Source organism: Polyodon spathula, chromosome 20, assembly GCF_017654505.1.
Source record: "Polyodon spathula isolate WHYD16114869_AA chromosome 20, ASM1765450v1, whole genome shotgun sequence".
NCBI lineage: Eukaryota > Metazoa > Chordata > Actinopteri > Acipenseriformes > Polyodontidae > Polyodon > Polyodon spathula.
The window spans coordinates 22,706,521-22,734,209 of NC_054553.1; the positions used below are offsets into that span (position 1 = coordinate 22,706,521).

At 38.5% G+C, this 27,689-nt stretch overlaps 1 protein-coding gene across 7 annotated transcripts in view; it reads left to right on the forward strand.

Moving 5' to 3' along the window:
* Positions 1 to 2,445: 2,445 nt before the first annotated feature.
* LOC121295815 (C-Jun-amino-terminal kinase-interacting protein 4-like) overlaps positions 2,446 to 27,689 on the forward strand; it is an 83,572-nt gene continuing 58,328 nt past the window's right edge. For 5 of the 7 annotated variants that reach the window (XM_041220877.1, XM_041220881.1, XM_041220878.1 and 2 more), the window contains exon 1: positions 2,446 to 2,940. In XM_041220877.1, the coding sequence (XP_041076811.1) occupies positions 2,641 to 2,940 (300 nt within the window). In that variant the 5' untranslated portion in view covers positions 2,446 to 2,640. The remainder of the gene's footprint in view (positions 2,941 to 27,689) is intronic. The other 2 variants (XM_041220883.1, XM_041220887.1) reach the window with 1 other exon arrangement.

Genomic DNA, 27,689 nt, shown 5'->3' on the forward strand with positions numbered 1-27,689 from the left:
GTACCAGGGATGACAAGAAGCCAGAGATGATACTGGACTACAATTCCTCCAAAGTGGTAGTTGTCAACCTGGATAAACTGACAGCAACCTACACCTATCAACATGTGACTCTCCACTGGCCACTGGTCATCTTCTCCTGTAAAGTTGATGTGTTGGCATACAATGCTTTTGTCATTTGGACTGACATCAATGCATTGTGAAATGGTGGCAAGCTGTATCAATGCAGAATTGTCCTGGAGATGTTGGGCAAGGCACTAGTGACACCCCTCATTCAAAGAAGATCAAGAATGCCTACAGCTCCTGCAGTAATTGCCCTTATCAACAATGTTCAGAAGGAGCCAGTGCATCTCTGCTTGCAGCAATTGGCATAGATTGTGCAAGATGCAACTTTTGCCATTCAAACAGTGGCAATAAGACATACATTACCTGTGTGAAATGCAGAAAGTATCTATGTGCAAACATCATATGTCTACCTGTCTTTCATGTGCAATGTTATCTCACAGAGGAACCTGAGAGTACACAACAATATTCTTCAAATATGTCATCCTGGTCAGAAACTTTGTTTTGTTGTATCAGAATTGTCTACAACACTATGTTGTATTTTTGTATTGTTATGTTCACATTTAGGACATTTATAGAGAAATGTTTTGAAAATGAATGTATAATTAGTAGTGTTTTTTACATACTTGAAAGTTTGCACTATGCTCAAACTTCATTCATTCCCTTCTCAAAAAATATTAAGCTACAATATAATACCCCCTTCCATGAGGGATAAAATATTCCCAAGCTTTGTTATACAGTCTTAGAAAATAGAGTGTCTGGCTATTCTATATAGAACCATATGTTGTGTTGGTCTTTCTTAGGAAGCCCTAATTTGTTAAGGTTCTATTTAGAACCATTTATACACGCTGAACAACAGAGTGTTCTAATTCTAATTAGGGGTTGCAAATCCTACATTTTGTATTTGGGACCATTAAAGTGATTGTAGCTAACACAATAATTCCATAAATTGTACCTGTTGTGCGCTTCCATTTGTGATATAGGTCTTAAATGGGCAGTTTTGAAAGAAGTAGTTAATGGAGGTGCAAGAGAAGTTTTATGGAGTACTTCAATTCATTTAATGACTACCATACAGTGCACAAGCAAATTCGTTAGCCAGCCCAGAACGGGGCATCACCTTTCTGGAAGAACTGAGGTCTATCCAAAATATTACTTAAAATCAAATACAGCAAAATTCAAGGATAGGTTTTTAGAAAGAATAAGTGGGGTTAACTGTAAATAAATATCCCACCACCAGTCATTCTTCATTCTTACAACGTGGATAACAGTTTGAGGTATGACTGCTCTTTTGAGACGGCTTGCTCATCAAAACGTTTTGCATTTATTCGTGCTGGCATCACAGTTTGTAGGTACACAAGTTGATGTGAAATATACAATAGAACGCCTCAGGGTTTGTCATGTATTGAGTATCACGTAGTTTCTCTCTTTTGTGGAATTTTAATGCTCACCAAACATGCATCACCAAACTATGTTAGCTGTACTGGACTCTATTTAGCAATGACGTCATCTTTTACATACCTACCTGCATGAAAACCTCAGGATGTGAGAATTTGTTTCAGTCAGCAATCAGTGATATAGAAACAATGTGTGAAAATGATAGACCAGTTTATGCTTAAATTAGGCTGTAATGTTGTGGCATATGCATCAAAATATTAGACATGCCTAATAATTCACAGGAGACACGGCTGCATTATTTTTTTAAACAGCTTGTAGTTGCAGGATTGACCCAGCAGAGAGCGCACTTTAATAAGTAATCCCTTTCTCTCCGCCTAAAAACTGGAGAAACTGAAGCAGAAGACAGCAATAGTGTTTACGTGTCAAGGTCGGTTATCAGATTTATAGCTACAGCGTTACTACGCCAGGTTGCTAAACACACTACAATGTTGTTGCCTGTTTTTCCCCCTTTGTAGTCATATCCACAATACCAGAAAATCAGTAAACTGAAATTTTTTAGCATTTTCACACTAGTGGAAGTTATATTTGCGAGTGTCACATGAACACTCTGAGACAATTTGCTTCCCGTTTTCACCAATATTCTAAAACATTTACTGAAAATACAGTTTATACTTAAAATTGATTGGTAAAAAATTGAAACTTCTAGAAGGAAAACACGTATTGGAAAACTCCCCGTTAGTCTTACTTTGTGGATCTTAATCCCATTTTTGGTGTTATTGCCAAAATAAATAAATAAATAAAATAATAAAAAGAAGGCAACGAATGATCATACGTCAACATTAAAATGATTTAAATGTGCAAGTGCATACAATAAAAACAGGAAGGTGTGTTTAAACATAAACATGTTCTAGGGAAGTGACACATCACACCCACTCTAATCCTTATCCACTATTCCAAATCCCAGCCTTGCTTGATTAGAATCTGACTTGTGATGTCATCACGTGATGGTCTCGTCAACAACTCAGCTGTGCTAAAGGAGAATAAGAAGGAACAGTGAAGGGAAAATACAAGCTTCGGTCCCTTCAAGGGAGGGACTGCCACTACCCGTCCTGACTTTTATAGGAAACATATCAGATCTGAATTGCATTTCAAAGCTAGATAAATTAGGTCGCACCAGGGGAGAGAATGGAGTTAGAGGATAGCGTTGTGTACCAGGACGACCCAGGGACAGCGGCTATGATGTCGGAGCGGGTGTCGGGCCTGGCGAGCTCCATCTACCGCGAGTTCGAGCGTCTCATCGGGAAATACGACGAGGACGTGGTGAAGGATCTCATGCCGCTGGTGGTGGCCGTCTTGGAGAATTTGGACTCGGTGTTCGCGGAGAATCAGGAGCACGAAGTGGAGCTGGAACTGCTGAAAGAGGACAACGAGCAGCTCATGACACAGTACGAGCGGGAGAAGGCGCTGAGGAAACAAGCCGAGGAGGTGAGTCGGGATAACAGCTCTGGGAAGAGCAGAGGGTGTTTAGTACTAGGCCACTCGGTCTCGGCATATATTAATGCTTGATCCTCTCGGGATGCAGGACATCGAACTGCCAAGTGTCAGTATCCGTGGGCCACGGCTACACAAACTTGATTGAGAGAGCAGCGCAGTCATAGGCTGCTTCTGTTCTACCGCCGGTGGGTCACGATTTGTCTGGTCTTTATACTACGATACAGCAGAAGTTCTCAAGACATTGTCAAAGACGAGTTTCAGCTGTAGTGTTTGGCCAGTGGAGTCGTGTATGGTGGGTAGTGGTATCAGGAAGACTTTATTTGGGTGTTGAAGCAGTTATTGTTCTGATTTCAAAGTAGATCTGCGTGGTGTGTTTTGTTTGTTGTATTTCGCTGCTGTTCGTCTGGGTGCTTGTCTCGCCCCGTTTCCATTGTGTGGTCGTAAGAGGCAGAAGTAGTTACGCAGCGGTCAGATTTAAATATTCTGAAATAAGTAAAGCTACCAAAGCTTCTTGCACCACCATAGGCCTCCAGTGAAAGACAGTCAATGCCTCTTGAATAAAGTGCTTGAATGATGCACTCGCAAGATTGTGAACGCGTTCTGCAGAGTACGGGCAGTGAACTGACAGTAAACAAGCAGCAGGTGCTGCACTCGTCTCCCTTGCTGCATGTAAAGCCAACACAACTTGTTGTTAAACTCTTTGGACCAAAACACACGGTTGGTATTTTAATGTTATTAGTACCAAATGTAATGAGTTACTAACCAGAAACTGGTCAAGACAATATAAAGCAAGTTGTTAGTTACCAAATGATATAATCATGTGTCTTTATTCTATTCTTGCATAAACAGGCTGTGTGACTGACTGTCCTTTTGCTTAATCATGAAACTCTCTGGTAACAAAATAACAAGTGGTGGTAAATTCATAACTGGAGCCATCATTATTACATGCTGCCCCCCCCCCCCAGTGAAAGTATTGTTTTATAATATGATTCATCAATATGCTGTAGGAAGATATAGCAGGTCAGAGATTTTACATTATGGTTCTTGTGCATTAGTATAGTTTAACATAGTTCTTAGTAGGGAAGGAATGCAATGTATTTGCTTTCATAAGGGACAGTGTAGAGGACACTTCCATATCTTCTCAGATATATAGCTGTCTAAGTACTGTATATTGTGCTTTAGCAGTGGTGTTTATTGTCTTGCTGCTACATTGGGGGCTCTACTAATAATAATTGGCATTGCTAAGGAAAAACCTGGTTCTTAAATGATTTTGTGCACACCCTGGCTGTGCTGCCAAACAGGTTTGATACCTGGAGGTAAGGCTGCAAACGCACAAGTTAGGCTCACACATTCATAAACAAGGGCTAACCTGCCAGTCAGTCTGATCGCCTGAACGTCAGACTTTCACATGTGCATACAGTGGATGCATGGCATGGTGATTTTGCTTTTTCTTGAAGGCTCTGATTTATGAATTTAGAGCTGTGGCGAGGGCTGCTAACAATTGTTGAGAAATGTCAGGAATAATATTGTTAAGACCAGTTTTAATTAGTTTTACCAAGGTCCAAATCTGAAGTCACTTTCTTTCCCTGGTTCTGTATGGGGCTGCAAAATGGCAATATTTCACCTTCCTGGGCAGGATGGCATAGCAAATCTCCAGGTAATGGCACACAAGCAGTGCAGGATACTTAATAAATTCAAAGACAAATGCTTCAATTGAAAGTCTCTTTCAATGTGTTCAAAATGTCGTATTTTAATTTAAAACTGAGTGTTTCCTAGTTAGTGTGGGATGTGTATGCAGGTCTGTACCAAGGCTTTCATTTGATTTCTGATTGCATGTATGACACATGTTTCTTGAATGTGGCATACAGTTCTGAAACTAGACACGTGTCCCAGATCCCTATTGACAATAGCTGTGTAGGCAAACTGTTACTTTTCTACGATATGAGCCCTGAACAATCGGTTTCTTCATGCCCTGCCTGTCAGAAGAACAGCATTGTGTGGGCATTCTGTCTGCTTTTATATTGCTTTGAAATATTCTTATTGTTCTTATTTTAAACTGTTTATTTCAAGCAAATTAGCTTTTGATAGTGTCAGAGCCATGTGGCTGTAGAACCCTATTTACAATTCCTGATGTGTTTGTCACTTTTAGAAACAGTTCATTTCACAGTTCATCATTAAACCTTATGTGTTTAGTGTGGGTTACTTTCCATCCTGTAACTTTAACTCAAGTTCAAAGCTCAGACTATTGTAATTATTTTATTTTTATTTGTGGACACAGTTTGCATTACTGCATTTAAGCAAATAACACTGAACATTGGTGGTTGTTGATGGGTGGTTGGCCTAACTCTGATCCTGTCATTTAATTAAAAGCGGAAAAGGTATTATTTCAACTTCATTACATTGGATGTGCTGTATTTGCTTGCACACAGTAAAACTTTCATAGTGAATATGTCACTTCTTATTTTAGATATTCACCCTTTTGGAAGATATAACTAAACAGCAGTAAAAGTGATCTGATCATTTTCTGACACTTCACTGGCATATAGCCTTGCCAACAGGCAGCTGAACCTAACATTCCTACTGCCAGTAACACTTCGTCACAGTCTTGTAATGAACTGAGTTGCAAATGTACAGGATTTAGATGGGTGTTAGAACACCGCCTGGTTTTGAACTGAAGCCAGGAAAGACTTGTTCCTGATGGACACACCCAAGCCATGCCATTGTAAGGTAGGCCTATCTATTAAACTTGAAAGGCCTCTTGTACAACATACACAAATATAAAGTTATCACTAAAATCAGCAGCATGAACTAGGGTGCACTCTCACAACTGATACTCATAGCCTCATTTGGAAAGCCTGTCCTCATAGCCTTATTTGGAAAGCCTGTTTTTCAGCAGAAAATGCTGGAGTAATGAACAGGAGTCCACTGTAAATAACTTGTGCAAGGGCTTGGGACTTCATGAAAGAAAATGTAACATAATACAATACAGGCAATCCTAAACTTACGACGCTTCGATTTACGATGTATGGCACTTAAAACTCTTGCATTATTACCCTGCTTCGACTTTATGATATCGATACGACATTTACGACCCGACGAGACAGGAGTCATGCGACATGTGCACATGCTCGTTGTCAGAACCGCAGCACCTGTCGTGGTCACCCTGACTCGGTCTAGAGTTTTTATATGTTTTTAGTTTTTTTTTGTTTTTGCTTTTTTTTAATGCATGTAACTGTTTTTTAGAATTTATTTGCCCTTTTAACAATGTCAGATAAGAGCAATGGACTCAAAACGAAACCTAAGCTGTTAACTCTGTCACGTTATGAGGGGCTTAACTTCAGACGACCGTAGTTCCAGCTAGAAGTACCGCATACACACACTGAATACATCATTGGAAAGCCCCTAGTCTGTACTTTTAAACAAGCAACATAGATGCCTGAGTAATGTGTGCATACCCACCGGGCTGAGTGTAAAGAGTTAAATATTTGTATGACAACAATATAACAGGTCATTTTTGCAAAAATATATTATCTGGCCAAAGAATCGGGAACGTAACCCCAATTTATAACATTGTTCCTATGGGAAAATGCGCTTCGTCTTGTGACGCTTCGACTTACAACGCGACTGTGTAAGAATTAAAATACCCCATACTCTTCAGCCAAGCGCTCGCTCCATTTGGGCACGCGATAGTGCCCCCCCCCCCCCCCCCCCCCCCCCAAAAAAAAAAAACACCTTACCCTTGCAGATGTTCTACAGCTAGTTTAATAAACTGTAATGCAGTTTACAGGAGCTCTTGTCCACCGTTCTTATCAGCCTGTGGATGCATGCTCCCCTCGAATTCTGTAGATCAAACTATCTCTGCCCTGATGGGATGTAGTTAGCCCTTCATGCACTAGCAGAGTTCAGAGAGGAGACCGTTACAGTTGTCTGTTGCTCCTATTTAGAACCAGCCTCAAAATCAGGTTGTGATCAGCTGCAAAAAGCAGTTGGTTAACATGAAAAGCATACCAGCAGTACCAGAATCAGGACCTCTGTCTCAAGTCATTTCACATGAGAGGGTTTATGTGCAAAATACATCTCAATAGAAAATTGGCACATTAATACAGAAAGAACAGTTTATCAACCGTGTATAGGTACCCCTTTTTTAAAAACTACGCTGTAGTTCAGGTGCCACTGTACTTGATAAACAGTAAACATACAGTGGCACACATGGAGAAAGTATTCAATCAGTTGAATTAATTATTTTTTTTATTATTTAATTTTTTAGTTATTTTTTCAAGATTGGCTTATTCACGTAGATTGTGTTAGGTACAATGATTGACTTAAGCCTTGCAATTGGATGACGTTACTTTGCAAATATCAGAGATGGTGTCACAACAATGTTTTGGTAAAAAGACTGGTCTGCAGCTGTTATATTGGTGTAATGTCGCTAGTTGTGTTGGATCTCTTAAAAAGATTTATAAAGTGTAGACTGTAGTTTGCCCTGTCACACTGCTGTTCTGTCAGCTTGGTCTCTCATTCTATTGTGTGTGGGTTGTTGTGTGTTTTTTTTTTTTTTTTTTTAGTTTAGAATTACACTGCTGAAGGTTTAGCACCTGTTCTCAAGTGATGCCTTTGGAGCATATTTCTAGCAAACCAAACAGATCAAGTTGTACACATTGAATTCAGTCTACAATAGTCTATTGAAAGGCTATAAAGTGGCTATTAAAACTGCAGTATTAGTCTGCGATTTATAGTTTTAAAATAGCTGCAAAGTCAAGAATGTATTTTGATACAATTGCAGACTCTGGAAAACCATCATGCTTTTTAATTATCTTGACCTACTATCATAACTGCCCTAAAATGGAATTGCTTAATAATATAATGTAAGAGGTGATTCAGATCTAATTAGGGCTCCAGTTACGGCAATGCAGCTTGAATGCATCAGTTCTAAAGTGTAATAGGCCTTCATGTTTCATTTTCGAAAGTTAATTAAGATGGCTGTCGCTGATGTCTCGATCGTTCCTTATTTATGATTTTTTTAATATAAATTACAAGCAGGGTTTCTACATTGCCTGCATTATTCAGATCTAACTTGGTTGAAATAAAGAGCAATCATTTTCTGTAGCTCTTCAATGATCAAGTTTAAGGCTCAGACTTTGCTTGAGGCAATGATGGAGTGTGAAAAGGTGCTGTATTATAAGATATACCTGTAGTAGCAAAACTTCACAACCCAACGTTGACAAAATAACCAGGTGTGTGGAAAAAGTATTCAAAAGTGTTACTTGAGTAAAAGTACTGTTAAGGGGGGGGTAATTAAGCAAGTCAAAGAAAGGATCTTTCTAGAAAACGACTTCAGTAAAATTACTGTATCATATCTTTAAGTACTCAAGTTTCAGAAGTAAAAAGTAGCCGCCCTTAAATTCTACCCATGGAAATCTGCCTGGGGGGAAAAAAAAAAACCCATCCTGCAGACTTCCAGTATGTATTTTTTTTTTGATATTATTGACCTTTTCATGCATGATCGAAGAAAACTTTCCCTGGAAGAGAATGACAATCATTACCGAATGGGAAGAGCCTCTCTGACCATCAATCACTGAGCAGATTTAAAAAAGCTGCCCTATCAGGGCCCTGCTGTGAGGGGAAAGTCACCACCTGTTGAAGAGGGACGTCTTCACAGTAGCACATCGCCATTTTCTTTCGAAAACAGAGGTCATCTGGGGACATGACCTCAAAGGGTAATGGTTGTCATTCTCTGTCAGGGAACCAGGGTTATGGTAATAACCCACCAGGAAGAACCTGGAGTAAAAGCCGCTGAGGGCGTGGATTGGGCTTACCAAGCGTACAGCGTTCTTCCTTTGAAGATTGGCGATCTCCTGTTGAAGGTGTATCGCCCTCGCCGGTTCGACGGTGGTGGGGAGCACACCCTTGAATGGTGGCGGACCTATGGCCTTGATTGGGGTGGGCTCTTTCAGTTCAGTGATTAAGACATTTATTATTGGATATTCGATCATTTTATAATGCTAATTGAGATGTTTCCCTGGTTACGTTCCAATGTTGTTTGCACTGACCTAATTGCAAAAGCATATGTTCCCAGGGAGTCGTCGCCTTGGCAAATGCGATAATGTAGCAGTACTTGTCTTTTGCCCATTTTATTTCATCCTTCGTCGTCAGCCTACAGTGTTTTCCCATGGTATTTGGGGAATGTTATGCCTTGCAATTGCAAAAGCATTAAGGTTCCACAGGGAGTGTCGTTTTGGCTGTGGTGTGTGAAGGTTTACCTCACCACACTACAGCAGCCTCCATTGGCCAGGCTCCTGGTGAGCTCAAGTTCATACCTGAGGGGGACGGTAACGATCAGACATGGTTATCAAGATCCTGAGTGTAAAAAAATGTAGATGGGATCGGAGGATACCCATAGACCTTTAGTTCTCTTAAGCTACAGTACTGTGGGGAGTTGCTATGGTGAGGGAACATAACAGTTGATTCACTTTGTGGTTTTTGTTCACCCTTACATTTCTCTGGGGATTACATTTATATGTTTATTGTTTCATAAAAATGACATTGTATAATAAAAAGCCTCTCAACACAGGCTACCCTTCCTTGAACCACGTGCGGCAACACATCATGTCATTAGAAATCATTTCTTTCACACAGTCAGCACTTACAGTTGTTCAGTACTTTGATTTTTTTAACATGTTCGCAGTTTTGTCTCACGTGTTGTTAACTGGGTAAAGGGTCAACACAGAATTAGACTTGACCAATAACATGTGGAATTTGTACATACCATCTATTGCATATGCTTCAGAAAAGTGTCAAATATCTTTATAGATGGGTTTTTAAACCAAGGTCTGGTAATCCTCTAGAAATCAATTGTGTTGTGCATTCCATTTGCTGTGATCTATGCTCTATTATAGGGTAAGTGAATTCCTACCAATGCTTTCTCTTTGTTTAGTTTAATGTAAAGATTTTATTTCCTTAAGAAATCCTCCAGAGCATACCCACATTATACTTCTCTGTATACACAAAATGTTTGCATACTGTAAAGGCTAAACTCAATATTTCAAATAGGCAGCTGTCTTGTGGTGTTTTGAGTTGTTTTCATGGTAACGTTGGTTGTTCAGCCAGGCAGGGCTGGATACATCTAGGTGCCTTGGCTCTAAGGAAAGTTAACAAATCCCCCGGAGGAAGTCGAGTAGAATAGACCAGTTTCCTGTTGAAGATATCATTCCAGCAGTTCTTCTTTTCTAATGTAGCAATGGAATGTAGTGTTTATTTTGAGGGGTAAAGGGCCGTTCACACCGGACACAGCGTGCATGCCACCTCCTTGCGTGCTGCTCTGCAGTCACCGCAGACCACTGTTCACACCAAACGCGGCAGGGGAAAGCCAGTGGGCAGTCTGTTGCACCACGGCTGCATGTACAAGCGACAAACAGTAAATGCCAGCGGGAAGGGAAAACTTTTTTTATACAGAAGACACAAAAATTAGTTGAAAAAAAAAAAAATTTAAATAAATAAAATAAATGCTTTTAAAAATTGCCATTTCTTTCTTTTGTCTAGTTTGCTGGGTATAGGCAAAGACAGTGCAAGTTAAAAGCATCATTATGCATTGAAATTATTGAGCATTACACATGATTAAAAAATGCAACTACTTCATAGTTTTCTTTTTGGGGGTACTGTAAACACGGCAACAACCATTGGTACTGTGCATCTAACAACCCAATAATTGGAACAATGAACAGCAAACAAAAAAAGATAATTGCGATCACCCTGCTCTACCGGAGAAAGAAAAAAAAAATTGTAACATTGCTGTGGGTCCATGACCTCCTCAAGAAAAGAAAAAAGTACGGCGAATATCACTGGCTGATACAGGAGCTCCGGTTTGATGAAGGCAAATTTCAAACCTGCATAATGTTGTATTATACAGCTCTGGAAAATCAGAAATCGGAATCGCAAGCTTTTTCTCCATTGTACTTTTTTTTTCTTCCTCGCAAAGGAGCCTCCTGCTTTCCCCTGACTAGTTGCTGGTAGTTTATGTCACTGCGCGGTGAAAGCTGAAAATATTTTATCTCCTGCTCGCTGCTCAGCGGTGCCGCTTGAATGCCGCTTCCCTCTGCTGCTGCGCGTGACTGCCTTTATTGAAAACAATTGCTTTTGCCGCGCCTTGTCCGGTGTGAATAACCCTTTTATACTGACCCTGGCTGGCCTCCTGTACTTGTTGAGTTGAAAGGTCACATTGTCACATGGTTTGAATGGAATGAGGAAGGTTGTTCAGTGCTAAAACCTGGAAAAGACAATAGAAGACTGATTACTCAATACTGGAGCCACAGAACCCACTGGCAATGATTGCAAACATATGAAGACGAAGGAAAGAGGATCAGACATGACGTTTTGGATTTGCTGTTTTAATCTTTCTCTAGCCATGTTGTGTCCACTACATTGCTATTGACTGATGCATGGCAACAGTACAACTACTAAATGTTTAAAAAGTGAAAGCATTGCTTAAATTACAAACATGCTTTATTTTTTTGTTTGTCCAGAGTGTGTGCATGTCCTACTACAGTAGACTGCACTGCATATTGTAGCCCTTTGTTAAATGGAGCACTTGGTTATCAGCTTACAGGATCTATGGCATTTCCAGTACCTGTTGGGAATTGAGCGCCTGCTTTAAATGAAACTTCATTTGCTCATTTAGAATGTTGTCATTTTGTTCCATTTTAATGGAGTGCCCCTTTTCATGACTCCATTTGAAAATACATTCTTAATGTTCTATTAATGGAAGCATTCACTTCTGACCATGTTGGGCCACACAGACAGTGAATGAAAAAGACTGGGACTGGGTTAGTGCCTCGAATCTTGCATTCTATTATTCATATGCTACGGATGTTGAGGAAGGATCCTTTAACTTCCAGAGAAACAAACGCTGTGTTGAGTTAAAAGTTAAAGTTAAAAGGTCTCATGAGTGGCAGAAAACTGAAGGAACACAAGATTCCAGACAGTAACCTCTGCATGTCCCAGTCTGTTTCTGTGCTCGTCTCCAGAATCTCTGCTTTCAACAAAAAGAAACAGAGGGTGATAAGTTTTTAAACTTGACTGTCAGAAAGGGGGGATTCCCAGTGAAGAAAGTCAAGAGAAATCTCTCCTCTTCTGTGAATGTCCTTGAATTACAGACAGAAGTAGCAAGATTTTTTTTTATAGGAAGCAAGTTTATTTTTCCTATTTTGGAAAATTCTGAATGGTTATAAATATTGTAATGTGCCAGGTCGGCAGAAGTCATGATTTAAATCCTGTACTTTCAACCCATCTGTAGAAATAATTATTGTAATGCTTGAATACAAAGAAATATCTGTCTTTTAAGAAAAGGAAAAATAAAAGGTATATCATGAAATGGGCTTTGATTTAAAACATTTTCTACTCCTCTTTTCACAGTATATCAAGGAGAAAGCACTGGTTACAGCACTGCTGTAACTGTAGTTCAAGACCAGAGTTTGTGATAACGGTAATAAATGTGGTTTACACTTTAACTATTAATTCTGTTTTTAACAGAATACCGTTTTTAACAAGTTTGTAACTGGGAGCAGAAGTGATTTCTTCAGGCACTAAATGATTTCCAATAAATCTGGTCAGTACATTGCATTTCATTACTGTGCTGTAAAGAACAGCTGCTCCACTTACTGAAGCAGGCTGTACCAGATGCAGGCAAACAGTTGCTATGCTAAAGTTAGAAAGCAGTGTTGAATCTTCAAAATTGGGTTGAGCAGTAGGCCAGTGGCTTAGGTGATCCCCACATAGATGTATGGCAGTAGTAGCACAAAGAAGAGAAATTAAGCATGAAATGGCAACAGGTCTGCAGTAGCACCTGATGTATGACATTTCCAATAGCAATCAAATTGATCAACTGGACAAAGTACTGAGAGGGTCTATTTTTCATTCTATTTAAATGGGCAGGTGATGGCTTGATTCCATTGAATAATGTGATCAGAACTAAATTGAAGATTGCCATGGAACACAAGAAGATTTCCGACCTAGAGAAGGTCATTCAGCCCATCTGTGCTTGTCCGGTTCCTAGAAGCCGATTGATCTCAAAACTTGTCAAGTTAGTGATTTAAACATCAACAACATGACTATAGTAGGTAATCCATTCCCAAAGCAAGCAAGAAAGAAGATAGAATTGGCAATTTATATATATAGTGCTTTGCAAAAGTATTCAGACCCCTGACCAATTCTCTCATATTACCGAATTACAAATGGTACATTGAAATTTAATTCTGTTTTTGATATTTTATTTTTAAACACTGAAACTCAGAATCAATTATTGTAAAGTGACATTGGTTTTATGTTGGGAAATATTTTTAAGAAAAATAAAAAACTGAAATATCTTGCTTGCATAAGTATTCAACCTCTGTGCTGTGGAAGCTCCCAGTTTGCACCGATGAAAGAAATTGCCTAACGAGGACACAATTACCTTACCATAGGCCTCCATCTGTGAACCATTAAAGTTGCTGTCACGTTTTCTGGATAAAAACCCCACTGTTGAAGGATCACTGGTAAGGCTGTGAATCTGAAGGAAAACGAAGACCAAAGAGCATTCTGCAGAAGTTAGAGAAAGTAATACAAATGCATAGATTAGGGAAAGGGTACAAAATAATATCCAAGTGTTTGGATATCCCAGTGAGCACAGTTGGATCAATAATCAGGAAGTGGAAGCTGCATCACACCACCCAGGCACTGCCAAGAAAAGGCCGTCCCTCAAAACTCAGCGCTCAAACAAGAAGGAGACTTGTGAGAGAAGCCACAGAGAGGCCAACAATCACTTTGAAGGAGCTACAGAGTTCAGTGGCTGGTAGTGGAGTAATGGTGCACCAGTCAACTATATCAAGGGTTCTGCATAACACTGGCCTGTATGGGAGGGTGGCAAGAAAGAAGCCATTACTCAAAAAGTACCGTCTCGAGTTTGCCAGAAAGAGAGTGACCCAGCTGCTATGTGGGAAAAGGTTTTGTGGTCAGATGAGACCAAGATAGAGCTTTTTGGCCAAATCTCAAAGCACTATATGTGGCGCAAACCTAACACAGCCCATGCCTCAAGTCACACCATCCCTACAGTGAAGTATGGTGGTGGCAGCATCATGCTGTGCGGATGCTTCTCATCAGCAGGGACTGGGCATCTTGTTACAATTGAAGGAAGAATGGATGGAACAAAACAGGAAAATACTGCAAGAGAATCTGCTTCAGTCCGCTAAAAAACTGAAGCTTGGGAGGAAATTCACCTTTCAACAGGACAATGATCTCAAGCACAAGGCTAAAGCAACATCGGAGTGGCTCAAGAACAAAAAGGTGAATGTCCTACAGTGGCCCAGTCAAAGTCCTGATCTCAATCCCATTGAGAATCTGTGGCGCTATTTGAAAATTGCAGTCCACAAGCATCGTCGAACCAACCTGGAGCAAATCTGTCAAGAAGAATGGGCCAAAATCACTCTGACACTGCAGAGCTGGTACATACTTACCCCAAAAGACTTAAAGCTGTTATTGCAGCAAAAGGTGGCTCTACCAAATATTAATGTGTGGGGGTTGAATACTTATGCAAGCAAGATATTTCAGTTTTTTCTTTTTCTTGAAAATCGTTCCCAACATAAAACCAATGTCACCGTACAGTAATTGATTTTGAGTTTATGTGTTTTAAAATAAAATATCGAACAGAACGAAATTTCAATGTACCATTTGTAATTCGGTAATATGAGAGAATTGGTCAGGGGTCTGAATACTTTTGCAAGGCACTGTGTGTGTAATTATATATAAATAAAATCTCTTCCTACAGTACAGTGCAAGTACAAGTAGTAAAATCTTAGACCCCATTCACACTTGGCTGATTCCGTTTCCCGGTACGGTTCGTTTTGAGTTTAGAACATTTTGCCCTTAAGTGTGAAAGCTCCAAACGTTCCCGGAAACGATTAAAATGAACATGCATCCTTTCAGGGAACAGTTCGCTTATTTTTGCTTCAGTGTGAAAGAAATGTTCTCAGTTTAGTTGTGAATGACACTTTGATACACTTGACGATTATATTTAGTTCACTAACTGATGTAACTCAGTTGGAACTAAAACCAGAAGAATCTTTTATACAATAGTATTATTGCCATCATTGTAGCATACCTTGAAATTGAAGATGTCACTTCATGGAGACAAAGAAAAGCATTCCTTTGCCTCTTCTGCAGCTTTAGAAATATTGTACTTATGCTTTAGCTAATTGTGATAACGGATGGTAAACTTTAAAAGTTATTTTTTTTTTTTTTTTTTTTAAAGATTAAAAAAAAAAAAACTACAAACTCCATGTAAGATTTTGTGCAAACAGCAGATCCCACAAGAAGAACACGAAGTAGGCTATAATAATAATACAGAGTTTTATTTCATTCACGCTTCTCTCATGCAGTGGTTTCATTTAAATTGTAGTTTTACTTTAATTTGTAAATTCTGTGACGTGACTACATTTAATTAAGATGCGCATTTGCCCCAGTGCTATAATGAAAACAATTGCGTTGTGTTCGGTTTTGCCAAGATCGTAATATTGCTAGTGCATCATATAGATCAGCTGCATAATGACCTTTCTACCACAGAATAGAATATGTTAAATAAATAAATTTGCATGAGAAGTGGCTTATGAACAGTAAGTGCAAAACTTTTTTATTATATTAAATTAAGGCTGCCGAATGTTAAATTCATGTTTTTATGTATCAAACTGTACCAAGTTTTGTTTTATTTGCTATTTATTAGCTGTTTTTTTTTTTTTTGTTTTCTCAGTACAATTGCAGATGTGAAAGGGAAGTGTTCTCGGTACACTTGAAAAGATGGAAGTGAACTCAATTCGGCACACATCCAGTCTGAAAGAGAACCGATCCGAGGAGGTTTCCACTGAAAAGCGCCGAGCACACTTGGTATGTGTACCATACTTGGTACACTTACAAGTGTTCCCAATGTGAAAAGGGGGTTATAGAACCGACACAGCTTGCTGCATATAGCATTGCTTTAATGGGGTTGATGCAGTTTCCAATGGGATGTATTTTAAACTATAGCACTATTTTCTCTAAAGTAGACAACTAAACTATACTTTATTTTGTAGTTTTAGAGAACCAAGGGGGTGGAGAAAGGTATAATCAATTGATTTAAATCATTTTCAGCCAAGTTAGGTACACCTACACCTGTGGCCTTTTACACCTGATTGAGCTCAGGTGCGCACTCATGCTCGCAGCAATGCCATTGGAGTCCTGTAACCATATTTGTGTATTCTACCGTATTTTTATTTCTTTATTTTTTGTCATTTGTTACATGATATAAAGGGACATTTGAAAATTGCATTGCATACTGTCCAGCAAATTCCTCCTATAGATATTCGGACCAATGAACTGTAATATTAATGAGATTCACCTGCTTCAAGACAAATCCAGTGAAAAGTAGACTCCTAGAACTTCCAGCTTCCAAACAAGCCTGTGAAATATGCATATGTTGTGCATACAAAATTTCATGTCAATTTTAACAGTGCTGAAATGGCAGCTTATGTTTAAAAGAAAATGGCCAATCACTGTACTAGTCCATCTTGGCATAATTTTTTGAGTGAAGCAAGTTATTGGCTAGAGTTGGCATGCCATTGTTTACTCTGGTTTTCTAAGTAATGTAATGTTCCATTACAGTTGCTAACCACTTTTCTGATACGTTGTTTTTAACCTCTGGACACATCAAGAATACATATTTTCTTTGCATTTACTTACAAAGCATTCCATCCGATTCCCCATTGTGCCCTCGGGGATTCATCTGTACTTTTGTATTTTACGTCCAGGAATCTGTTTCTTGAGCCTTTTTAAAAGTTATGTTTTTGGAAGATTTGTCATTGAGTCAATGTAGAGCTGTTAAGACAAGGAATAGAGAAGGAAAAAGAGGCCACACCTAATAGGCTTTAGAATAAAATCGTAACTTTAAAACAAATTTATAGATTTTTTTTTTTTTTTTTTTTAGAAAGCAAGGCATGTGCTACACTGAGCATCAAAAGAAGCATATCACTTCTATTTGTGCATCAAAAGAAATGTATCACTTATGTTTGGATAAAATTCACTAGATGTGATAGAAAAATAACAAGCTCTGTTTTAGAGCAGGTGCAGTGACTTTTCCTTTATTGTGCTGATTTAACAATTGACATCATGAAGATGCTCCAAAATTATCTGTCGATCTTGGGCCGGTGTTGTGACTCTTGGTCTGCTAGTTCGTGGCCTGCCAATGGCATATTGTATCTGGTTATACCTAGGGGTCTACCTAAATCGCGATTTCGGGAATCGTGAGTTTTATGGGTCACCTTGAAATTCACCTTTTTTAGGGGCCAGTGCATACCAAACAAGTATGGAGTGGAGAAAAAAAAAGAAACCTGCACAACACAAGCGACACAAACTACGTATCTTCCTTGTGTAGATAGGCCAGTGTGTCTGTACTTCTTTTCTGTGACCTGTATTGTGCAGTAGGGGGGTGGGACAAAGTTAGTGCTGCATTGTTTTGATTTAGGTTGCTGAAATCTAGTTTTCAACATTTGGAGGTAAAATAGTAGAAATGGACGACAAAGAAAAAAAGTATATTTCGGTGATTGATCGTTTCAGGATATTTCCCAAAGAAACTATGCAGATGGAGGTAGTTGTTTTGCATATTTTAATGTGTCTTTGGAGAAAATACGATCGATCGCTATTTAGCTTCAGAATCGCACATTAAATAAGAGTACTACAAATGCTGCTGAACAGAACCTAAAATAAACAGCTTTCAGAAACCAAACTGAAAAGTCATCCCAGATAAAGTGTTCCTGTTGGCAAGTTAAATCAGTACTAAAACGATCTAGCACAGCCACCTCGCTTCAGCCTGCTGCTTTACTTTTTCTCATTTTGGAATTTTAGATCCGAATAGGCACGTTTTTCTTTGTTTTGACTCTGTACTAATAAAATAAATGATTGGGTGGAACAAATAACATGACAACGAATGTGCTGCATATATTGCCTTTTATTAAAGTATGCCAGATGCCCTTTTGTTTCTAATCGATTTCCACTTCTAACCAATTCAGTGGATGCAGAACGTGCAGTCTCAATGTATGGGCAAGTCAACTGCAGGGGGATGCTGCATGCTGGCCTTTAACAAATGACAGCACTCTGTTTCTGAAGTGTTCTGAAGTACTGTCTAATTAGGTTTATTTAATGTTTAAACAGGTCCGCGAAATCCTCATTTTATTCCGCAACCTACCTGTGAAATACGTAAATTTACTGCGATTAAAGTAGACCCCTAGTTATACCGTCTTGCCAGGTTTGAAATTGCTGGCTGTGAGCACCCAAGACGAAGAGCCTCCAACATGCCGATTGCATGAAGGCACTGCTCTCTTGCTAGATGTGGCATATTTTCTTTTTTTCTGATTCTTTATTGCTTTTATTCAGGCTTGCAATTCAGCAGCTGAAATCACTCCCTAGCCAGTGTCCAATCAACTGTCTCACCAATTAGGTGATTAAGTGCATATGCTTCGGTCATAGTCACTCAAGCGTGTCATGGTCAAGGATGACTGATTTTTTTTATTTAAAAAGAAACCAAAAACATTTAGTCAATGTCCATCATTTTATATACCTTTTATTTTTATTTTTTTCAAAAATAAATGTGTTCTAATAGTGAGAAGTTTCTTTTGATGTATAATTACTTAATTTACAGGGCCCTACAGTTGTGTTTTGGTTCTTGGCAAAGTAATGATTTATGCAACGTACAGTAGATATGATGTTTCAATGCAAAAAAAAAAAAAAAAAAACACAAGCCATTAAGTTTGCTCCATTTTGTAACAAAACCTGGCACAGTCTTTCTTAAACCAGTATCCAACTTCATATAACCATACAGAATATTAATGAGGATGTAACCATGTTTTATTTCTTACTGTTTTACTCCTTGTGGGATTTGGCCAAAAAACATTCCCAAATATTTAAGGGAGAACTTTAAGATCTGTAATCAAGATGTGCACTAAAGCTTAGCTAGCACTGTAATGATGGGGGGAAAAAATAACTGTTTTGTGTTTTAACTCCCTAGTTTCCAAGAGACCATGCCTAAAATGTTGATTTTGTAACATGCATGTTGATTTACGGTACTTATTCATATGTGTTTTTTTTAATTAAGCACATTCTCAAGAGAAAAATAAAATAAATAAAAAAATTCTGCACAAAAGGCAACAGTAGACCGGGAAACTGGATATGCAAATATAAATAGTAAAGGTAGGTGATTTTACAGATTTTCCAGGGAAGCTTTACTGTAATTTCTTTCATTTTTGTCATTTGAATTGCATTTCAATGTTTAACTGTTAATAATGCTGTAAATTGCTAAATATTTTATAAACCAATTACTAATTTACCATGATTGAATTTTGGAAAAGATTTAACACTTTTTTATATTACAAAACGCTGTTGGCGCTATTATTTATGTATAAAAACTAGTGTTGTCTATATACAGTATGTTGGGTCATTTGACCAGATAAGCCTAACTACAACTGTTTGGTTGTTGGCCAAAAGACCATTTAAAAAAATGTTTTGATGATGGAGGTTTGACAGATTTACCTAAACACATTTTAATAAATCATGACAATCAAATATTTTGCGTTGCAGGATACAGATTTTGTTTAAATGCCTTGAAAAAACAAACCGAATGAAAGAACAAAAGCACTACATCATGGTGTTGTCTTATTTAAAACAGTACAAACATGCCATTATTGCATGACCCTAAGCAGACAAAGCTTTAAGTGTTGCAGTTAGTTTTCTTAGAGCGATTGTGTTAACTGTTCAGCAGTGCTTGCATTTCGTTCACTTTTTCAGAATTTGGGGTGTTGGGGGGGTGGTTACCAAACCAAATTTAAAATAAAAACAGACCCCAAATTAATTTCCGTTGCTTCTTTTTAGTTTTCCTCATCAAAACATCAGGGTGAATTCTCCCTTTTTCTCTGTAAGTCGCTTGGATAAAGGCATCTGCTAAATGAATAAATATTATAAAAACATATTATAACAAATATTATATAAACAGCATTGAACACCCATTTGATTAGGAGTTTTTGCCACTGAGCTGGGAGACACTGTGTCTACGGCAACAATAGCCCGGGTGCTTCACAAAACTGGCCTTTTATGGGAGAGTGGCAAAAAGAAAGCCATTGTTGGGGGGGGGAGTGGCCCAGTCAAAGCCCGGACCTCAATCCAATTGAGAATATGTGGAAAGAGTTGAAAATTGCTGTGCCAACTTGATGGAGCTTGAGCAATTTTGCAAGAAGAATGGGTAAAAATTAGTGCCCAGATGTGCAAAGCTGGTAGAAACTTATCCAAATAGTCATGGCTGTAATTGCTGTCAAAGGTGCCTCTACCAAATATTGACTGAAGGGGGTGAATACTTATGCAATCAATAATTTTCTGTTTTGTATTTGTAATTTAGAACAATTTGTAGATTTTGTTTTTCACTTTGACATTATGGACTTTTTTGTGTTGATCAGTGGCAAAAACTCCTAATTAAATCCATTTTGATTCCATGTTGTAACACAATAAAATGTGAAAAAGTCCAAGAGGGGTGAATACTTTTGAGAGCCACTGTATTTGCCATACGCGATATTGTTGGGGACCTTTACCTGGCTGCAATTGCAGTCTGTGAATTCTGTTCGTGGTTGTCCTGGCCAAGGTTGATCGTGGGTAATATTGACTGTGAATTAACCATTTGGTGGCAGCCATGTGATGTACTGTGGGCACACACAAGTTTTTTTTTTTTTTTGGCAGTAGTTTTACAATGCTGCCATGCCAAAGCCGAACTTGAGACCATGTGAGATGCTGGCTTCGTTCAGTATTAGCAGGTTATGCTGAGTGTATTGGTGACCATGACGTTGACATCTGACCTAATATGGCTTATTGTTTTGATATTTGGTACACCACTATATTACATGATTTTCTCAAACTTCCATTACTAGTATTGTCCAGTAAATAAGAATATTTACGAAAGAGAGGGCGGCATTTGGCCCAGCTAAGCTCGTCCGGCTCCTAGTAGCCGATTGATCTCAAAGCTTTGTCAAGTTGGGTCTTAAACGAGCCAAGCGATTCTGCCTCGACAATGTGACAAGGTAGCCTATTCCATTTACTCACCATGGAGAGAGAGCACGTCAGGGTGGGATATGTACCTGGTGTGTGTTAATAGGGACTATTCTAACAAGCAAGTCTAAATCTACTGCATCACATAAGAACTAAAGACTGTGCTGGGCCACGTGCATGGCTGAAGAATTTAAGAGGATAATGCATAAGGACTGTGTTGTTGATCCCGCTGGCGACAGAAGAATCAAGAGCTTTAAAGTAAACTTGCTATTTGCAGACAGGTATATTTAGATAAGTTATGTTAAGTGTGATGCTATTATCTTTGATGCATAACACACACGTTAAGAATTATTTCTGACTTTTGAGATTTCTGTTTTTAATATTTCTGTATTCAATAAACTGCTGCTATTAAACTTTCATTGTGTTTTACTGTGAGTGTTCATTCATAGTAAATACTCATCTCTGCGAACTATTTTAATATTGGAACTTATCAACTTAAATATTTAAATTGATAAATAATCAATTGTTGCTACAAGCACCCTGGGCTGTGATGTGGCAGTAATTAGAACCAGCAGCCAACTGTATGCGTTTTTACCACGTGTTAGTCTGAAGTATCGTAAAATGAAATCCAAAAGAAAATCGTATGACATACAGACCAAAAGAGCTGACTTGGCACAAACAACCTTTGGCTTAGCTGAAGGCAATGGTCAGGGTTTAAAAAAAAATTACATGAGTGTGTTCTTAAAATTGTAAGTGAACTACAAATTCATACATTGTTGGATTTACAAAGGGTTTCTTTATGCTGCTGACTTTTTGTCTCCCCTTGGTGGATTACTCTGTAGTTCGTTAACGTCTGACTTGCTAAGTAGCTTAGCACCAAAGTATTAATACTTAATACTCCTACGTTTTTAGGCATTGAAATCTACTAAAGGGACTGCTTCCTCTAAATGATTGTATACAACATGTACAGTATTGGGCAGCCTCAAAGTCCTGTCTAAAGTAACTCTTACTCCATTGAACTACTGTGCAACAACGGTGCACCTGGCTCTCGTTTAATGTTGTACAGTACTTTGCATACCCTGAGGATTGTGAGTGTACTTCTGTTAGAAGCCAGATATTGCTAATGCCATCATCAGTGATTTTTTTTTTTTTTTTTTTTTTTAATATATAATTTTTCTTTCTTTTAATGTTATAGCACAGTTATAAAAACAGATTTAAAGACTGATTTTTGTTGACAATGATTTTAGTGTAGCTTTGTTGTGTGGTCCAAATTTAATAGTACTGCAAACTGTGGGTCTAATAGACCCAACTTTTTAGAAACCAAAGTACTTGCATGTGCAAAATGTGTGGTGGATTGGGGGAGGCAGGCAGGGATGTTTTTGCTTCTGTTGTATTGAATTGAGTCACACAATTTGAATTGTAGTTGTTGTATGTAAAGTTTTTTTTTTTTTTTAATGAATGCTTACTAATATCATCCAGTACCTCCACCTCTACATGCAACATAACTATGCGTGTTAATTTTAAATCCAAGAAAAGTTTAAACAAATATTACACTAATATGAATTCAATTGCTTTCTATTCATGTTTTGCCATGGAGATGAGAATTCTGTGAGGGTGTGACATCAAGGTGGCCATGTCTATTTCTATTTCTATCATCATACAGTGCAACCCCTAAAAAGCATATTAGGGCTTTTATTTTGCATCATCCATAACTTAAGAAAAAAAAATCTCAATTAAAAAACAAAGAAATTACAGTATAAAGTAGACTATTGGACCTCTGTTTAAACCAGCTCTCTGTTTAAGGTAAATTAGCATTTTTAGTCTGGTGGTTGAATGGGATTGGTGGGCTTTAAATCAAACTAATTTTAATCTAATTTTATTTAGCACCTTTCATAGTGGACCACCATCACAAAGTGCTTTACAAGATACAGTTTAAAAAAAAAAAAAAAAAAAAAAAAAAAAAAAAGCATAATACATTAGTGAAAAATGCATAATACATTTAATACAGTGAAAAACAATGCATAATACATTAAATACAAGGCTAGGGTGTAAAAAAATTCTAAAACCTTGTGGATGCGAAAGAAAAAAAAAGTAGCAACGACACGACAGCTAATAACATATGGGGCTTAAGATCATCGAAAGCAAGAGGGAACAAGTGGGTCTTGAGTGTTGATTTAAAACGAGTGACAGTGGGAGAGAGTTGGAACCATGAAGCTAAACGAGCATTCTCCAAGTGTGGTGCACTTTTGCTTGGGGACAACAAGCAAGCCAGAGTTGGAGGACCTCGGCTTGCGGGTAGGGACATAGCAAGTTAGCAGGTTGAAGAGGTACTCGGGACCGGTGTGATCAATGGCATTGTAGGTGAGCAGGAGAGTTTTGAAAGTAATCCTGAACTTTACAGGTAGCCAGTGCAGCTGGGCAGGACGGGGATGATGTGCTCACGTATTTTACATTTGGTAAGGATCCTGGTAGCGACGTTCTGAACTAGGTGCAGTCGGTTTATGGCGCGCACATGGAGACCACCATAGAGAGAGTTGCAGTAGTCTAGTCAAGAGGAGACAAATGCATGACAGAGTATTCCTGTATCCGGGAGGGAAATGTAGGGACGGACTTTGGAGAAGTTTTGAAGATGGTAGAAGGAAGATTTGACCACGGAGGAGATGTGGGCATCAAAGGAGAGGCTTCTGTCAAGAAGTACACCCAAGGCTTTGTAGTGGAAGGTAGCAGCAGACTGTTTCTGAGTTACAGTGTAGCTATATTGAGATTAAGTTGAGTTTTAGATTCTACTAGTTGTGCTAGTGTTGAGCTGAAGTAAATTGGCAGACATCCAGGCCTCTGTCTTTAATGCAAGCTGAGAGCCGGACCATGTCCAAAGGGCTTCCAGGGTCGAGTTTTAAGTACAACTGGGTGTCATCAGCATTGGAGTGAAACATGAGGCTGTGTTGGCAGATGAGGTGACCCAAGGGAAGCAGGTAGATGTTGAATAGGCCCAAGAACAGACCCTTGAGGGACTAGGTTTTCAACACCACTCATCCAGCACAGAAAACAGACAGCAAGAGATAATCCAGGAGGGACAGGCTCCAGAGATCCAAGCACACTTCTGAAGGTGGTCAAGACGAATGCTCTGACATATGGTGTCGAAGGCGACTGTTAGGTGAAGTAGGACAAGGACAGAGGGAGCAGCAGCATAAGCATTAAGCAGGGGATCCAGAGCAGAGCAGTTTCAGTACTACAATGCAGCCGCAAGCCAAACTGCAGAGATTCAAGCAGATTGTTTGTCTGTGGGATGTTTCATCAGCTGACTGGCAACAGCCCTTTCGAGAGTTTTGTAGAGAAAAGGGAGATTGGAGATGGTATGGAAATTAGATGTATAGAAAGGTTTAGGGGCTTATCCATTTAAAAGAATGTTTTTAAAACAAAAATAGAATAAAACCCTCAAAGGCATCTGCAAACATGTGAAGTTCTTTTAGCCTTGAACATTGGTTACACATGATGATAAATCTATACAAACTGATCAGCAGATTACATTTGGACTGGAATTGTTTAAATCACATGGAATGGAGAAGTATCCTTTGACATTAACAAGACTCCATTGTTTAAAGCGTGCTCCTGGCACATGGCTGTTTTGAAGTGAATCTGGGAAATATTTCCAGTCAGCAGCAAGTAGCTTTAATATTAGCACCAAACTTGTGAATTCACAACCCCACAATAAAATCAACACTTATTTGTACCTTGCAAGTATTCTAAAAATAAAACACTTTGCTCTGTGCTATGGGGAAAATGCATAACTTGTCTCCATCTTTTAGAGATTATTGATCTGTTTTGATGTTAACAGGTTTATAAATGGTTACAGGGTTCTCCCCAGGCCTTTTCCGCCAGATGGGCCGCCTGGCGAGATAGCTGTCGCCGCCCGGCTGAAAAAACCTGATCCACCCGTCTTGCAGTTGCTACTGTGCCTTTTAACAGTAAGGATTGATTGCGCTTCTAGCTGACTAGATCACTTGCACATTGCTGGATGAAAAAAAAAAAATCTTGCAATCACATGACATCAGTTACGTCTTGACACAACATTTAACCAGTCAGAATCCTTGGGCAGGTTTTCTATGTTAAACACTTTGAGAGGCTAAAATGTTAGACTGCCAAAAAAAACCAGCAGATTATTTTCAAAGCAAAAATAGTGACAAGGAAGGCAGGGTTTTCAAAATAATCCACCACTTAATGCTATGTTTGTCCAGGCTACTTTATTAAAAATATTATGATTTTCAGGTATTATCATTCAGTCCATTTTTTGTCGTATTAGTGTACTGATATATAGTGATTTATAGTACATAATAGCTATACATATGCACCAAAAAAAAGCGTGTTACTTTTGTCCTGATAACGTAAAAATATGTTCCCTGGTGAGATATTGGGGGTTCACGTATAGAGGCTGTATGCCTTTAAGAAGAAAGACGTGATGGGACAGCAGCTGATATACAATTACAAATGCTTAAGTGCAGAGTTGCTGGATTATTAGTCTGGATTCATGCAACAGTTATGATGGTGACCAAATCTGTGCAATTACTGTTGTGTAAAAAATGTGTTGTGGCGTGTGTTTATTTATTTTTTTTTTTATTTTTTTTTTTTTAATAAGCCTACGTTATCTTTCCCTAGTCAAATCATTACATTGCCTAAATAAGCATGGTAATTTACCATAATAAAAAAGACATGAAAAAGAATGTAGAACATAAAAAAAGCGCAAACAGATCTAGTCAACGAAAGACAACACATTATTCAAATTCTTTGTCGTATTATATATTTAAGGTAAGGCTTTTTTAAAGTTTATTTTTCCGTTAAAAATGGAAGAATTCCTGGAATTCCTGGGGAGAACCCTGGGTTAAAAGAAGGGGTCCCCCGAATCGCTAGGTAACAGCATGACCCTGTGGTGTGCAGCGTGAGCCATACAGTCAGGGGAGGGCAGGATCATGTCCAGGCTATGAAGTCACTGGTCTTCTCTGGGGATTCCAAAGGAATCCTCAATTTGGCTCTTGCGCTTCTGCTTGTTAGGGAACCAAAACCAGACTCTTTTTTTTTTTTCCCCTGATTGCACTGCAGCGGATCCTACTGGCCAGGCTCCTAGTGATCTCAAGTGGACACCTGTTTGACTGGCCTTTGTTCCCCAGAGGCTGGTGGCTCGCCAACATCTGCTGTGAGTTCCTGGGTGTAAAAGGACAGTTGGCTTGGTTGTGGGAACAGTGGATGCCCACTGACCGTCAGTTCTCCTGGGCTGTTATGGGGACTTGCAGTGAGGGAGTGTAATTGGCCATTCTAAATTTGGTAGAAAATTGGGGGTACAATAATTGGGCACTCTAAAGCATTTTTTTATTTGTTTATTTATATTTAAAGTTGTATAACATTTGAAGTCCGTGCCCTGATAATTTGACAGCAAGCTGAGAAGAGACTTAATGGATTATATATAGTGCAGTTGTCTTGTGCAATTTACTGAACAAGGCTTATTCAGCTAGAAACTTAAAAACCTGACCACTTAGCTTTGAAGAGAAGATGAGAAAGACTCCATTTGAAGCAGGGGCAAAAGACAATCTTCTGAGAAGGCTAAAAGAAAAGTAACACTGTAAAGAGCTGTATGCTGACATTTGTGCGCCCAAGTTACATTTTTAGGAGCCCATTTAAAAACAAAACAAAAAAAAAAAACAATTTTTTCAAAAATATGTAGGGATTTTAACCTTTCTATTGATCAATTTAATCGTCTGATCTACGCAATTGATTAATCACATGTTTGAAAAGAAAAAGATTTAAAATACATGTATGTATAAATGTAAATACTGTATTTAGCAGATCCATTTTATGGCATACCATAAGCTTTCAAGTTTCAGACTAACAAAGCTAACTTGCTGTTTCTTTGACCGACCCTTGATTGCAGCACCCATGTCGTGTTTCTCCGGGGTCACTAGATACAGTGTGCAATGGATTGGCAGAACAGAGCACTGCCTGCGCGTCCTAAGAATTAATACAAATGCTGCTCATTAAAAATGGATTTCATAGGGGTACAGATTTCATTTATCACATTTTATTGTGTGGATGGAAAACAAAGAACTTTGATTCTGCCTCAGTCTGAAATGACTAGAAATACATAGGAATGTATTTAAAGCATTTAGTCCAGTCTTTAATTAACTCTTATGGTTTTGAATGGAGAAAAAAAAAAAAAGTGGTTAATGTTGCATAATGAAAAACAAATAAGGGTTATATTACTTTAGTTTTAGTTCTAGTTTTGTAAAATGTACATATGTCTTATCTGTTTAATAGTGACTACAGGAACTGTTTTAATAGGAACTGGGTGGTGCACAATCTGATTGTCAAGCTAACCAGAGCTAACCAGATCGGTAAAGGGTCAGTCTGAGGATGCTGGTCTTTTAGTTGGAAATGGGCATTAAAACCAATGTAAAATATGAATTATTCACATAATTATCATTGAATTTAAACCAAGTGATGACTGACAGACTTTTGGGCAGATACAATCTTATGTTGATTTTAGCATTTGGATTTGCTTACATGAACAGTGAAAATAAATAGTATAATTTACTGATACTATGAAGTAGAATTGATATGGTGTTGATTAAAGAGCAGTTAAATCCCTTGTATTACTACTGTAGAGTGTATTGATA